The 16,154-nt window shown below is 42.5% G+C and overlaps 1 protein-coding gene across 1 annotated transcript in view; it reads right to left on the bottom strand.

Moving 5' to 3' along the window:
• The window catches only part of EXO1 (exonuclease 1), a 169,241-nt gene extending 155,599 nt beyond the window's left edge, over positions 1 to 13,642 (bottom strand). Inside the window, exons 1-2 of the mRNA XM_053712281.1 lie at positions 13,611 to 13,642; positions 12,908 to 13,031 (exon numbers count right to left, since the gene is read on the bottom strand). Coding sequence (XP_053568256.1) covers positions 12,908 to 13,031; positions 13,611 to 13,642 — 156 coding nt within the window. The remainder of the gene's footprint in view (positions 1 to 12,907; positions 13,032 to 13,610) is intronic.
• Between the last annotated feature and the right edge of the window lie 2,512 nt (positions 13,643 to 16,154).

Genomic DNA, 16,154 nt, shown 5'->3' with positions numbered 1-16,154 from the left:
CCGATCACCTCCATGCATTGAGCTACTGACGGGTGTTGAATGGAATGAAGGACACGGCATGCATTTTGAAGCTTTGTCTTCTGTCAGGTAAATCTTCATTTCTACAGAATCTATAAGAGTCCCCAAGAAGGGAACTCTTGTGAGTGGAAAGAGAGAACTCTTCTTTTCGTTCACCTTCCATCCATGCGACCTTAGAAATGCCAGTACTAACTCTGTATGAGACTTGGAAGTTTGAAAGCTTGAAGCTTGTATCAGAATGTCGTCTAGGTACGGAGCTACCGCAATTCCTCGCGGTCTTAGTACCGCCAGAAGAGCACCCAGAACCTTTGTGAAGATTCTCGGAGCCGTAGCCAATCCGAATGGAAGAGCTACAAACTGGTAATGCCTGTCTAGAAAGGCAAACCTTAGATACCGGTAATGATCTTTGTGAATCGGTATGTGAAGGTAAGCATCCTTTAAATCCACTGTGGTCATGTACTGACCCTTTTGGATCATGGGTAAAATTGTCCGAATAGTCTCCATTTTGAACGATGGAACTCTTAGGAATTTGTTTAGGATCTTTAAATCCAGGATTGGCCTGAAAGTTCCCTCTTTTTTGGGAACCACAAACAGATTTGAGTAAAACCCTTGTCCCTGTTCCGACCGTGGAACTGGATGGATTACTCCCATTAATAAAAGCTCTTGTACGCAGCGTAGAAACGCCTCTTTCTTTATTTGGTTTGTTGACAACCTTGACAGATGAAATCTCTCTCTTGGGGGAGAGTATTTGAAGTCCAGAAGGTATCCCTGAGATATTATCTCTAGCGCCCAGGGATCCTGGACATCTCTTGCCCAAGCCTGGGCGAAGAGAGAAAGTCTGCCCCCCACTAGATCCATTCCCGGATCGGGGGCCCTCAATTCATGCTGTTTTAGGGGCACCAGCAGGTTTCCTGGCCTGCTTGCCCTTGTTCCAGGACTGGTTAGGTCTCCAGCCTTGTCTGTAGCGAGCAACAGATCCTTCTTGTTTTGGAGCAGAGGAAGTTGATGCTGCTCCTGCTTTGAAATTCCGAAAGGAACGAAAATTAGATTGTCTAGCCTTAGGTTTGGCTCTGTCTTGAGGCAGGGCATGGCCTTTACCTCCTGTAATGTCAGCGATAATTTCTTTCAATCCGGGCCCGAATAAGGTCTGCCCTTTGAAAGGTATATTAAGAAATTTAGACTTAGAAGTAACGTCAGCTGACCAGGATTTTAGCCACAGTGCTCTGCGCGTCTGAATGGCGAATCCGGAATTCTTAGCCGTAAGCTTAGTTAAATGTACTACGGCATCTGAAATAAATGAGTTAGCTAACTTAAGAGCTTTAAGCCTGTGTGTAATCTCATCTAATGGAGCTGATTCAAGTGTCCCTTCCAGAGACTCAAACCAAAATGCTGCTGCAGCCGTGACAGGCGCAATGCATGCAAGGGGTTGCAATATAAAACCTTGTTGAACAAACATTTTCTTAAGGTAACCCTCTAACTTTTTATCCATTGGATCTGAAAAGGCACAGCTATCCTCCACCGGGATAGTGGTACGCTTAGCTAAAGTAGAAACTGCTCCCTCCACCTTAGGGATTGTTTGCCATAAGTCCCGTGTGGTGGTGTCTATTGTAAACATCTTTCTAAATATCGGAGGGGGTGAGAACGGCACACCGGGTCTATCCCACTCCTTAGTAACAATTTCAGTAAGTCTCTTAGGTATAGGAAAAACGTCAGTACTCGACGGTACCGCAAAATATTTATCCAACCTACACATTTTTTCTGGTATTGCAACTGTGTTACAATCATTCAGAGCCGCTAACACCTCCCCTAGTAATACACGGAGGTTTTCCAGCTTAAATTTAAAATTTGAAATATCTGAATCCAATCTGTTTGGATCAGAACCGTCAGCCGCAGAATGAAGCTCTCCGTCCTCATGTTCTGCAAGTTGTGACGCAGTATCTGACATGGCCCTAACATTATCAGCGCACTCTGTTCTCACCCCAGAGTGATCACGCTTACCTCTTAGTTCTGGTAATTTAGCCAAAACCTCAGTCATAACAGTAGCCATATCCTGTAATGTGATTTGTAATGGCCGCCCAGATGTACTCGGCGCCACAATATCACGCACCCCCCGAGCGGGAGATGCAGGTACTGACACGTGAGGCGAGTTAGTCGGCATAACTCTCCCCTCGTTGTTTGGTGAAATGTGTTCAATTTGTACAGATTGACTTTTATTTAAAGTAGCATCAATACAGTTAGTACATAAATTTCTATTGGGCTCCACTTTGGCATTAGCACATATAGCACAGATGTCTTCCTCTGAATCAGACATGTTTAACACACTAGCAAATAAACTAGCAACTTGGAAATACTTTTCAAGTAATTTACTATAATATGAAAACGTACTGTGCCTATAAGAAGCACAGAAAGAGTTATGACAGTTGAAAGTTAATAAACTGAAAGGTTATAGCATCAAATCTTTGTAAAAAACACAATTTTAGCAAAGGCTTGTTCCCATTAGCGAAGGATAACTAACCCTGATAGCAGAAAAAAAAGTTACAGAAATAAACGTTTTTTATCACAGTCAACTACAATCTCACAGCTCTGCTGTGAATGATTACCTCCCTCAAAACAAGTTTTGAAGACCCCTGAGTTCTGTAGAGATGAACCGGATCATGCAGGAAATACAATGAGCTTCTGACTGAATTTTTTGACCTCCCCCTCACACACAACAGTGAGAGAGATCAGTAAACTGTCATAAATTAAATAAAACAACTGCCAAGTGGAAAAAATAATGCCCAAAACATTTTATTCACCCAGTACCTCAGAAAATGAAACGATTTTACATGCCAGCAAAAAACGTTTAACATAAATTAAGTGTTATTAAAGAGCCTGTTGCCAGTCCCTGCAAATTAGGCTAAAGTCTTATGCACACAGTATAATTCCAGTGAAGTGCCATTCCCCAGAATACTGAAGTGTAAAATATACATACATGACAGCCTGATACCAGTTGCTGCTACTGCATTTAAGGCTGAGTTTACATTATATCGGTATGGCAGAATTTTCTCATCAATTCCATTGTCAGAAAATAATAAGCTGCTACATACCTCTTTGCAGATTAATCTGCCCGCTGTCCCCTGATCTGAAGTTTACCTCTCCTCAGATGGCCGAGAAACAGCAATATGATCTTAACTACGCCGGCTAAAATCATAGTAAAAACTCAGGTAGATTCTTCTTCAAATTCTACCAGAGAAGGAATAACACACTCCGGTGCTATTATAAAATAACAAACTTTTGATTGAAGGTATAAAACTAAATATAATCACCATAGTCCTCTCACACATCCTATCTAGTCGTTGGGTGCAAGAGAATGACTGGTAATGGCAGTTAGGGGAGGAGCTATATAGCAGCTCTGCTGGGTGAATCCTCTTGCACTTCCTGTTGGGGAGGAGTTAATATCCCATAAGTAATGGATGATCCGTGGACTGGATACACTTAACAAGAGAAACAGGAAATGTTAGCTTTCTAATCTTTTATTTTACACAATAACAGAAGAGTTTTAAACAAAAAATAAATAACAATTATGTTTTTTAAATTTATTTTATCTTTTTAAATTTTACTTAAGTGAGTTTCCCGATTTGCTTTCCATGCAGTGGTTAAAAAGGAATACATTTAATAAAAAAACATAATTTATGCTTACCTGATAAATTTATTTCTCTTGTGGTGTATCCAGTCCACGGATCATCCATTACTTGTGGGATATTCTCATTCCCAACAGGAAGTTGCAAGAGGACACCCAACAGCAGAGCTGTAATATAGCTCCTCCCCTAACTGTCATAGCCAGTCATTCGACCGAAAACAAGCCGAGAAAGGAGGAACCATAGGGTGTAGTGGTTACTGTAGTTTAAATTTAAAAATTACCTGCCTTAAAATGACAGGGCGGGCCGTGGACTGGATACACCACAAGAGAAATAAATTTATCAGGTAAGCATAAATGTTTTCTCTTGTAAGGTGTATCCAGTCCACGGATCATCCATTACTTGTGGGATACCAATACCAAAGCTAAAGTACGCGGATGAAGGGAGGGACAAGGCAGGAACTTAAATGGAAGGAACCACTGCCTGTAAAACCTTTCTCCCAAATATAGCCTCCAAAGAAGCAAAAGTATCAAATTTGTAAAATTTTGAAAAAGTATGAAGCGAAGACCAAGTCGCCGCCTTGCAAATCTGTTCAACAGAAGCCTCATTTTTAAAGGCCCAAGTGGAAGCCACAGCTCTAGTGGAATGAGCTGTAATCCTTTCAGGAGGCTGCTGTCCAGCAGTCTCATAGGCTAAGCGGATTAAGCTTCTTAGCCAAAAAGAAAAAGAGGTTGCCAAAGCCTTTTGACCTCTCCTCTGTCCAGAGTAGACAACAAACAAATCAGATGTTTGACGAAAATGTTTAGTAGCTTGTAAGTAAAACTTTAAAGCACGGACCACGTCCAGATTGTGTAACACAAGGATGGAACCACAATCTCTCGATTGATATTCTTGTTAGATACCACCTTAGGTAAGAACCCAGGTTTGGTACGCAGGACTACCTTATCCGTATGAAAAATCAGATAAGGAGAATCACATTGTAAGGCAGATAGCTCAGAGACTCAACGAGCCGAGGAAATAGCTACCAAAAAAAAAAAAAAAAAGAACTTTCCAAGATAAAAGTTTGATATCTATGGAATGAAGAGGTTCAAACGGAACTCCTTGAAGAACCTTAAGAACCAAGTTTAAGCTCCATGGTGGAGCAACAGGTTTAAACACAGGCTTGATTCTAACTAAAGCCTGACAAAATGCCTGAACGTCTGGAACATCTGCCAGACGCTAGTGCAAAAGAATAGACAGAGCAAAAATCTGTCCCTTTAAGAAACTAGCTGACAATCCTTTTTCCAAACCTTCTTGGAGAAAAGATAAAATCCTAGGAATCCTGACCTTACTCCATGAGTAACTCTTGGATTCACAACAATAAAGATATCTACGCCATACCTTATGGTAAATTTTCCTGGTGACAGGCTTTCGTGCCTGTATTAAGGTATCAATAACTAACTCGGAGAAGCCACGCTTTGATAAAATCAAGCGTTCAATCTCCAGGCAGTCAGCCTCAGAGAAATTAGATTTGGATGGTTGAAAGGACCCTGAAGTAGAAGGTCCTGTCTCAGAGGCAGAGACCATGGTGGAAAGGATGACATGTCCACTAGATCTGCATACCAGGTCCTGCGTGGCCACGCAGGTGCTATCAGAATCACCAATGCTCTCTCCTGCTTGATCTTGGCAATCAGTCGAGGGAGCAGAGGAAACGGTGGAAACACATAAGTCAGGTTGAAAGACCAGGGCGCTGCTAGAGTATCTATCAGTGTCGCCTTGGGATCCCTGGACCTGGATCCGTAACACAGAAGCTTGGCGTTCTGGCGAGACGCCATGAGATCCAGTTCTGGTTTGCCCCAACGGAGAATCAGTTGTGCAAATACCTCCGGATGGAGTTCCCACTCTCCCGGATGAAAAGTCTGACGACTTAGAAAATCCGCCTCCCAGTGCTCTACACCTGGGATATGGATAGCTGATAGGTGGCAAGAGTGAATCTCTGCCCAGTGAATTATTTTTGAAACTTCTAACATCTCTAGGGAACTTCTTGTTCCCCCTCGATGGTTGATGTAAGCTACAGTCGTGATGTTGACCGACTGAAATCTGATGTACCTCAGAGTTGCTAACTGAGGCCAAACCTGAAGAGCCTTGAATATCGCTCTTAGTTCCAGAAAATTTATTGGAAGGAGAGACTCCTCCTGAGTCCACAATCCCTGAGCCTTCAGGGAGTTCCAGACTGCACCCCAATCTGGCCTGCGAAGGTCATATCTTTGGACAGATGGACCCGAGATAGCCACCAGGGAGGAGGATCCCTGGTCTCTTGGTCCAGATTCAGTTGAGGGGCCAAATCTGTGTAATGCCCGCTCCACTGACTGAGCCTGCATAGTTGCAGCGGTCTGAGATGTAAGCGTGCAAACGGCACTATGTCCATTGCCGCTACCATTAAGCCGATTACTTCCATACACTGAGCCACCAAAGGGTGCGGAATGGAATGAAGAACCCGACAGGAATTTAGAAGCTTTGATAACCTGGACTCCGTCAAGGTAAATTTTCATTTCTACAGAATCTATCAGAGTCCCTAGAAAGGAAACTCTTGTGAGTGGGGATAGAGAACACTTTTCCTCGTTCACTTTCCACCCATGCGACCTCAGAAATGCCAGTACTACGTCCGTATGAGACTTGGCAATTTGGAAGTTTGACGCCTGTATCAGGATGTCGTCTAAATAAGGGGCTAGTGCTATGCCCCGCGGCCTTAGGACCGCCAAAAGCGACCCTAGAACCTTTGTAAAGATTCTTGGGGCTGTAGCTAATCCAAAAGGGAAGAGCTACAACTGGTAATGCCTGTCTTGAAAGGCAAACCTGAGAAACCGATGATGATCTTTGTGTATCGGAATGTGAAGATAAGCATCCTTTAGATCCACTGTAGTCATATTGACCCTCCTGGATCAGAGGTAGGATGGTACGAATAGTTTCCATCTTGAACGACGGAACTTTGAGGAATTGGTTTAAGATCTTTAGATCCAAAATCGGTCTGAAGGTTCTCTTTTTTGGGAACCACAAACAGATTTGAGTAAAAACCCTGTTCCTGTTCCTCCTTTGGAACTGGATGGATCACTCCCATAACTAGGAGGTCTCGTACACAGTGTAAGAATGCCTCTCTCTTTATCTGGTTTGCAGATAATTGTGAAAGGCGAAATCTCCCTTTTGGGGGGGGGGGGGAAGCTTTGAAGTCCAGAAGATATCCCTGGGATATAATTTCCAACACCCAGGGATCCTGAACATCTCTTGCCCACGCCTGGGCGAAGAGTGAAAGTCTGCCCCCTACTAGATCCGTTACCGGATAGGGGGTCGTTCCTTCATGCTGTCTTAGAGGCAGCAGCAGGCTTTTTGACCTGCTTACCTTTTTTCCAGGTCTGGTTTGGTCTCCAGACCGTCTTGGATTGAGCAAAAGTTCCCTCTTGTTTATTATTAGAGGAAGTTGATGCCGCACCTGCCTTGAAGTTTCGAAAGGCACGAAAATTAGACTGTTTGGCCCTAGATTTGGACCTGTCCTGAGGAAGGGCACGACCTTTACCTCCCGTGATATCAGCAAAAATCTCCTTCAAACCAGGCCCGAATAGGGTCTGCCCCTTGAAGGGAATGTGAAGTAGCTTAGATTTTAAAGTCACGTCAGCTGACCATGATTTAAGCCATAGCACTCTGCGCGCCTGTATAGCAAAAACAGAATTCTTAGCCGTTAGTTTATTCAAATGAACAATGGCATCAGAAATAAAATAATTGGCTAGCTTAAGTGCTCTAAGTTTGCCAAGTATGTCATCCAATGGAGTCGCTACCTGTAAAGCCTCTTCCAGAGACTCAAACCAGTACGCTGCAGCAGCAGTGACAGGGGCAATGCATGCAATGGGCTGTAGGATAAAACCTTGTTGAATAAATATTTTCTTAAGGTAACCTAATTTTTTATCCATTGGATCTAATAAAGCACAACTGTCCTCGACAGGGATAGTAGTACGCTTTGCTAGAGTAGAAACTGCTCCCTCCACCTTAGGGACTGTCTGCCATAAGTCCCGTGTGGTGGCGTCTATTGGAAAACATTTTTCTAAAAATAGGAGGGGAAGAGAACGGCACACCTGGTCTATCCCATTCCTTATTAATAATTTCTGTAAACCTTTTAGGTATTGGAAAAACATCAGTACACACCGGCACTGCAAAGCATTTATCCAGTCTACACAATTTCTCTGGCACTGCAATGGTATCACAGTCATTCAGAGCAGCTAAAACATCCCTAAGCAACACGCGGAGGTGTTCAAGCTTAAATTTAAATGTAGAAATATTAGAATCCGGTATCTTTCCTGAGTCATTAACATCACCCACTGACTGAAGCTCTCCTTCCTCAGCTTCTGCATATTGTGAGGCAGTATCAGACATGGTTCTTAAAGCGTCAGTATGCTCTGCATTTTGTCTCACCCCAGAGCTATCTTGCTAACCTCTAAGTTCAGGTAGTCTGGCTAATACCGCTGACAGTGTATTATCCATGACTGCCGCCATGTCTTGTAAAGTAAATGCTATGGGCGCCCTAGATGTACTTGGCGCCATTTGAGCGCGAGTCCCTTGGGCGGGAGTCAAAGGGGCAGATTCCTCTGGTGATAATTTTTTAAAAACAGAATATGATCTTTATTGCATAAAATGAAATCAGTACATTTGGTACACATTCTAAGAGGGGGTTCCACCATGGCTTTTAAACATAATGAACAAGGATCTTAGTTACAACCTGCTAAGATCATAGAAACCTCAGGCAGATTCTTCTTCTATTTACTGCCTGAGATAAAATAGCACAACTCCGGTACTATTTAAAAATAACAAACTTTTGATTGAAGAAAATAAACTAGCTATTTAACCACTCTCTCCTACAACGACCTAGCTTGTTGAGAGTTGCAAGAGAATGACTGGCTATGACAGTTAGGGGAGGAGCTATATTACAGCTCTGCTGTTGGGTGTCCTCTTGCAACTTCCTGTTGGGAATGAGAATATCCCACAAGTAATGGATGATCCGTGGACTGGATACACCTTACAAGAGAAAATATGTTTGAGCAGCAGAGCTATGGGGACTGGTTTATAGCATGCATTTCATGGGCAATAGTTTCAGGGCAGTTAAAATAACTAAATACAAAGCTTAAAATATAAATGCTCTGTAAATAAATAAAAAAACACAGGAACAGTCACTTGCTACAAATATATATAGGACACTGTACATTTTACACACAAATATTGCCTTTTATTTAATTTTGCTCATAACCTGTAGGAGCAAATTGATTACATAAACTGAGCAATTGTGTAAGCTGCAGAGAGGGAGACTGACAGCACTTGCCCAGGCCAGCACATAAGAGAAGCAGATGTCATCCATGCTGAGGGTCTCACAGCATAATGATTTAAACACAGACTAAAATCATCATAAACAGATAACCTCTGGTCCTCTTACCTCTGATCTTTGTCTGTGTTTATTACATCTTTGCCGTTCTGCTGTGAGACACTTAGAGTCAGCATGGCTCTCAAGCAGAAAGAAGGGGGAGGGGATTTCAGACCGTGCAGCTCTCTGTGACAGGTTTAGGAAAATCCACATGGGGTATAGTGTCCTGGCCAAAAACGTTGCTCCTAACTTACTGGCATGTTTAATGTGTTTTTTTTATATTAAAGGAATATTATTTTTTTTTAATTATCTCACCTCTAACAGTGCTTAGAAATGTTTCATTAACATACAGCACTGAGCGGCAGATATGCAGTGTGAAAGTGAAGCTGTACAAGCAGGTGACAAACTGGGAAGATGTATCATGTGTGTAATAGGGTCAAGCTCTCTGAATCCCTTTTGGAATCTCTTAAGATAATGTGAATGTGCTGAATGGAGTTTTTCTCCTCCCTGGATTTTTCTCCTTTAAAATGAAAACACGTTTTTAGCCAGACCTCACTCACTTGCTGTGCTGCTGTGCAGGGACAAGACATACATGATCCAGTTGCATCCTTTGATGGACTGATTGGTCTGTGTGCTGTGCTGACAGCCTGACTGTGCTGCATGTGTGACAGCTCTGCGTCTCAGAGTCCCTCACATATTTCCCTCCTGGCACTCTAGCAGTCCCCCCCCCAGACCAGAGAGGAGTCAGATGACAATGCTCCACTCTGATTGGCTAAGGGGCGGGCAGTGCTTTAGAGGCTTTTGAAGACAAGCCTCCGGTTGGGAGCAGTATGGGCCGCAAGAGACACTGCATTAGCTCTTATTTGCCACAGGGTGGCAGTCTCTTGTGGCCCATACAAAATACATACATTCATATTGTGCAATGGAAGGCTAGCTGGCCTCTACTTCCTTGCGCAATATGAATGTTGTGTGTGTGTATATATGTAAAAAGAAATTCGAAACAACCCAATAATTTGGTGGCAGGGGTGGGGGGTCACCATAGATGATAAATAAATAAAAATATTTGGGGAAAAAAAAGTGTTTTGTTTTTTTTTTAATTATTAAAAAGAGTGTAATTACACACATTGGCCAGGGGAGGCGCTGCCTCACCTGCCTCCTATGAATGCACGTTACTGGATTGTTTGTGAATGAATGTCAATATGTCATGTATAGTTTGTAGGAGGCATGGCATGACAGTGTGAGTGTGAGTGTGAGAAAGAGAAAAAAAAAAACACGCGGAACTGCAAAGCTCTTGCCAAAGTGTTTAATTTATTGAGCAGACAGGTAGAAGACACAATCACAGTGTGCAGGGTTAGATATATATATATGCTGTATTAGGCTACAATGTGTGATTTTGTAAAATTTTGGGATGGTGGTGTGCCGCAGGATTTTTTTTAATGTAAAAAAAGTGTGCCACAGCAAAAAAAAAAATAAGGGTTGAAAATCACTGCTCTAGAGTAGACCAAGCTCCTTTTGCCCTCAGAGACCCACAGACAGCCCATAACCTTGCAGGTTGGCATCTGTTAAGATCACTGTCTAACTGTCCCCTGAAGTATGAAATGTTGAGTCTGCCACCAGTACTAGGACTGTCTAGTCACCTGAACAAGGGATTCTTCTGAGACAAGTCCTTGTGATCTCCGTACTATTGACGCAGAAGAGATGCAAAGTTCTGAGACGAAACCTGAAAAAAGGAACTGGATCTTTCTAAGCAGCAACCCTCAACCTCCATACACTTAGTTAAGAAAGAGTGTACTGAAACATGGTGAAATCTGCCTGAAGTTTTCGTCAGAAATCCACTATCAGAGACAGCTTCATGGACACCGACTCTATTAGAGGCCCCAGTAATGAGAAAAGTGATGGGAGCCCAAAAACTCTCTCTTTCATGATTCAGATAGAGCACCCAATCTTAAAACAACTTTAAAATGTACTTCTATTATCAAATGTGCTGCATTCTCTTGGTATCCTTTGTTGAAGAATCGACTATGCTACTGTGAGCTAGTTGAACACATCAAGTGAAACAATAACAAGAAGCATATATGTGCCGCCAGCAAAGAGCAGCTATCTAACACAAAACAGCATTGTTGCCCCTGACCCTACCTAGGTATGCTTTTTAACAAAGGATACTAAGAGAATAAAGCAAGTTAGATAATAGAAGTAAATTGGAAAGTTGTTTTAATTGCACGCTTTATCTGAAGCATAAAAGAAAAAAACTTTGGGTTTCATGTCATTTTAGGTTTATGGAACTAGAAAAGTCCCTGTACATAGGTCACCAAGGAGAGAATTGTTCATGATGAGAGGTAAGCCTACACCCCCCCCACACACACACTGTAGTCACCTATCTGCACTTGGCTGGGGGAGGCGTGCATCCATCATGTTTAACTATAGCAGAAGGATTTTTTTTTCTTTTAATCTAGGAGATAGTTCAAGAGCACTTTAAGGTTTGAGGCTCTGGGGTATTAACCCTGTAGCCACCCTGATCAGAATGAAATGCTCAGCACACAAATTACACAGCTGAGATGAGGCTTACACCAGGCACAACTTTGCGTGCATTATAAGACTAAAGAAAAAAAAAGGGCTTACTTATTCAGATAATCTGCCTTCATCTCCAGTAGATGAAGACATACTTTGCACTAAATTACCCCATATTTATAGTTATAAAAGGGAAAAAGCAACAGTAAATGATAAATGCACAACAATGTGATAAAACCCCAGAAGGTTGAGGGGAATATGATAACTTAGACACCAGAACAAAGACAAAATATTGTTAATTAAGTTTCAAATAACATACATGAAGCACACCCATAAGCATAGGATTTAACAGAAAACTGCTAGAAAATGCTCTGACATGTAAAGAGATTTTCTTATTCCCTCCAATACAGCCCTCAAACTTATTAGAAACTGCAAATTGCCAGTAATAAAGATGTCCGCCATTTCATTAGGAAGGGGAGTAAGTGCCCATAATGCCCGGAGATTCCTGGGGCTTTCCAGAGCAATATATGGGTATCAGAGCTCAAAACCCCCAGTAAGTAGCTAATCAAGGAGAGCATGCGTATGCCAGTGTCAGAACTGGTAAGCTCTTAAAAGCAAGTTACTTCTTAAAACGGACATTAAACACTAAATACATTTTATTATCATAGTACTGAGGTTACTCCACCCCTCCTTCTAGTCATGGGTGCTGCTATGTTAAAATCTAGCTTTCCCTGCATTCCAGTGTTGATGTGTTTGCATGTATGTAACAACTCTCCTTCAGATTCCTGCAGTGAACCCTAGGTTAAAAATGGCGGCATCCATACTGAGGAAGTGCATGAAATCTTTAGTGTGTAAAATCCTCAGGCTATGTGAACACTATGCATAAATATTCGGAGAATAGCCAATGGGCTTTGGAAAATTGTGTACTGTAGCAGCACATTGTAGACCAGGGAATTGGCAAATAAATCTGCATTTCCCCTTATGGGACTGTGATAAGATTTTAAATTCCTGTCTGAAATCTTTTCATCCCTCTGTTCAGGAGGCACTCTGAGGGAGCAAATAGGTCTCAGATCGTTTAGATAACCCCTATCAAACAACAAGAAGAGCATTCCATATTTTCTACTGTCTCCTAGGAGGCAAAAAAGTAACAGATTACTGGGAGTAAGTTATTGAGAAAAACTGGTATGTAGGGGTGTTTTTGCCTCCTCTTGGTGGATAGGCAAAGTAATCTCACATGCAAGACTAGTGATCTCTCACCATCTTATTAAAGACAAAAAAATGGACACCTTGTAAAATAGGCAAAGAAATAAAAGGTAAAGGACAGGACATTGGACACTTTTTTTAAATGTTAAAAAAAAACAAAAAAAAAAAAAAAAAAACTTACTTTAATAACATCATGTGCCATTGAACTGGTTATATTAACGGAACGTGTAAAACATTCTCTAGCTTCTGACAATTTGCCTTCTCTAAGCAGCTGTTTACCCTTCTGTAAGTTGATTTGCCGCCTTCTGCAAGAAAATATTTACAAACTGTTAAATAAGCAAGAAATAATTAAATAAAACATGTAATGCAATATTCTAGAAACCAAGAACAATACATCTAGATCAATGTATCATGAAAATAAATGTGGGTTTTATGTCCCGTAAACAAAACTATTTGTTTAAACCAGAGATGGTCATCTTGCAGCCCAAGGGCTACATACAGTCCTCTGAACTCATTTTTGTGGCCCCAGGAAAAATTGGAACTAAAACAAGTGTGTGTTTTTGGGTTACCACAACTCAAAAAAGCCTGAGTTAAGAAAAGCCTATAGAAGGTACCCTACAGCCTTAGCTAACCCTAGCCCTGTTCCACTAGGCAATTTTAGAAAATATACTATTTGTCGTTTAATAGCCAGAAATTTATATGCAGACCCTAAACCCATCCCACCATTAGGATGTTTCATGCCGCCCTAACTGCGCTGGGCTTTAGCGCCATTAGGACGGCATGGAACGTCCTAGGCGTTTGGCTGTACTGAAGTCATAACTGCTTCCTAACTGGGATCGCGGGCTGGAGGGCATGCCTAGGGTCATAGGCACTCCCCCCCTAACTTGATACTATCATTGAAATCACATGATCGCATGATTTACATTTTTACTTATTTGTTTACATTGGAACTTTGTTCCAATGTAGACAAATAAGACCCGGCGGGAAGGGGTTAAAAAAGGGGTCTAAAAGTACCGGCACACGAACCGGTTACAATGCGGCACGTCACTTCACTTACTCCCCATAACTGAGAGCTGTGGGCTGATTAATGTAATGCTGGGGTTGCGAGGAGCTGCAGCTCCAGGCCCACGCCTCTATATAAGCCCCTGAGTGTGCAGTACACCAAAATTGGTGACATAGTTGTTTGTGGGTGTAGCAGCAGAGGAGCAAAGCAAGCGAGTGAGTGAGTAGGATTGTTTTGCCCAGAGCTTGTGGTTGGCAGTGACAAGGGGACCCAGGACTTCACTGGGGGAGTCTAGTGTAACTCTCAGTGAGACTGTTGAGCAAACGGAGACTAAGCAGGCAGCAGCAGAGGAGGACAAGCAATGGGGTTGAGCAAGGTATGTGCCAAGTACAGTTGCCTTATAGTGAGTTATTTTATTTTGCGTCTAAGAGAGGGTCTATATATCTTGCTTTGCGCATAACTGGTGTGGGTGTGTGTGTGGGGGTTCTGCGCGTTTGTGGGCTGTGTGTGGGGGGTCTCTGCGCACGTGTCTGGGGAGGGTCTGTGCACGTGTGTGTGGGGGGGGGGGGTCTGTGCGCGTGTGTGTGGGGTCCGTGTGTGTGTGTGTGTAGGGTCCGTGTGTGTGTGTGTGTGTGTGTGTGTGTGTGTGTAGGGTCTGTGCGTGTGTGTGGGGGGGGGGGGGGTCCGTGCGCGGGCGCCTGTGTGGATGGCCCCTGAGTGTGTGTGTGGGGGGGTCTGTGTGTGTGGGGAGGCCTGTGTGTCGGTCTGGGTGTGTATGTAATAATTACACATATGACACAAAGCTACCACTGATAGTATCTGTTTAATAGAACATTCAATATACACTGTGTGCAGAATTATTAGGCAAATGAGTATTTTGACCACATCATCCTCTTTATGCATGTTTTCTTACTCCAAGCTGTATAGGCTCGAAAGCCTACTACCAATTAAGCATATTAGGTGATGTGCATCTCTGTAATGAGAAGGGGTGTGGTCTAATGACATCAACACCCTATATCAGGTGTGCATAATTATTAGGCAACTTCCTTTCCTTTGGCAAAATGGGTCAAAAGAAGGACTTGACAGGCTCAGAAAAGTCAAAAATAGTGAGATATCTTGCAGAGGGATGCAGCACTCTTAAAATTGCAAAGCTTCTGAAGCGTGATCATCGAACAATCAAGCGTTTCATTCAAAATAGTCAACAGGGTTGCAAGAAGCGTGTGGAAAAACCAAGGCGCAAAATAACTGCCCATGAACTGAGAAAAGTCAAGCGTGCAGCTGCCAAGATGCCACTTGCCACCAGTTTGGCCATATTTCAGAGCTGCAACATCAGTGAGTGCCCAAAAGCACAAGGTGTGCAATACTCAGAGACATGGTCAAGGTAAGAAAGGCTGAAAGACGACCACCACTGAACAAGACACACAAGCTGAAACGTCAAGACTGGTCCAAGAAATATCTCGACTGATTTTTCTAAGGTTTTATGGACTGATGAATTGAGAGTGAGTCTTGATGGGCCAGATGGATGGGCCCATGGCTGGATTGGTAAAGGGCAGAGAGCTCCAGTCCGACTCAGACGCCAGCAAGGTGGAGGTGGAGTACTGGTTTGGGCTGGTATCATCAAAGATGAGCTTGTGGGGCCTTTTCGGGTTGAGGATGGAGTCAAGCTCAACTCCCAGTCCTACTGCCAGTTTCTGGAAGACACCTTCTTCAAGCAGTGGTACAGGAAGAAGTCTGCATCCTTCAAGAAAAACATGATTTTCATGCAGGACAATGCTCCATCACACGTGTCCAAGTACTCCACAGCGTGGCTGGCAAGAAAGGGTATAAAAGAAGAAAATCTAATGACATGGCCTCCTTGTTCACCTGATCTGAACCCCATTGAGAACCTGTGGTCAATCATCAAATGTGAGATTTACAAGGAGGGAAAACAGTACACCTCTCTGAACAGTGTCTGGGAGTCTGTGGTTGCTGCTGCACGCAATGTTGATGGTGAACAGATCAAAACACTGACATAATCCATGGATGGCAGGCTTTTGAGTGTCCTTGCAAAGAAAGGTGGCTATATTGGTCACTGATTAGTTTTTGTTTTGTTTTTGAATGTCAGAAATGTATATTTGTGAATGTTGAGATGTTATATTGGTTTCACTGGTAAAAATAAATAATTGAAATGGGTATATATTTGTTTTTTGTTAAGTTGCCTAATAATTATGCACAGTAATAGTCACCTGCACACACAGATATCCCCCTAAAATAGCTATAACTAAAAACAAACTAAAAACTACTTCCAAAACTATTCAGCTTTGATATTAATGAGTTTTTCTGGGCTCATTGAGAACATAATTGTTGTTCAATAATAAAATGAATCCTCAAAAATACAACTTGCCTAATAATTCTGCACTCCCTGTATAGTTTAATTTTGTTCTAA

Source organism: Bombina bombina, chromosome 4 (assembly GCF_027579735.1).
Source record: "Bombina bombina isolate aBomBom1 chromosome 4, aBomBom1.pri, whole genome shotgun sequence".
In the NCBI taxonomy this organism is placed as follows: Eukaryota; Metazoa; Chordata; class Amphibia; order Anura; family Bombinatoridae; genus Bombina; species Bombina bombina.
The sequence above is the reverse complement of the archived record's forward strand: the minus strand, read 5'-3'. Positions and strand labels throughout refer to the sequence as shown.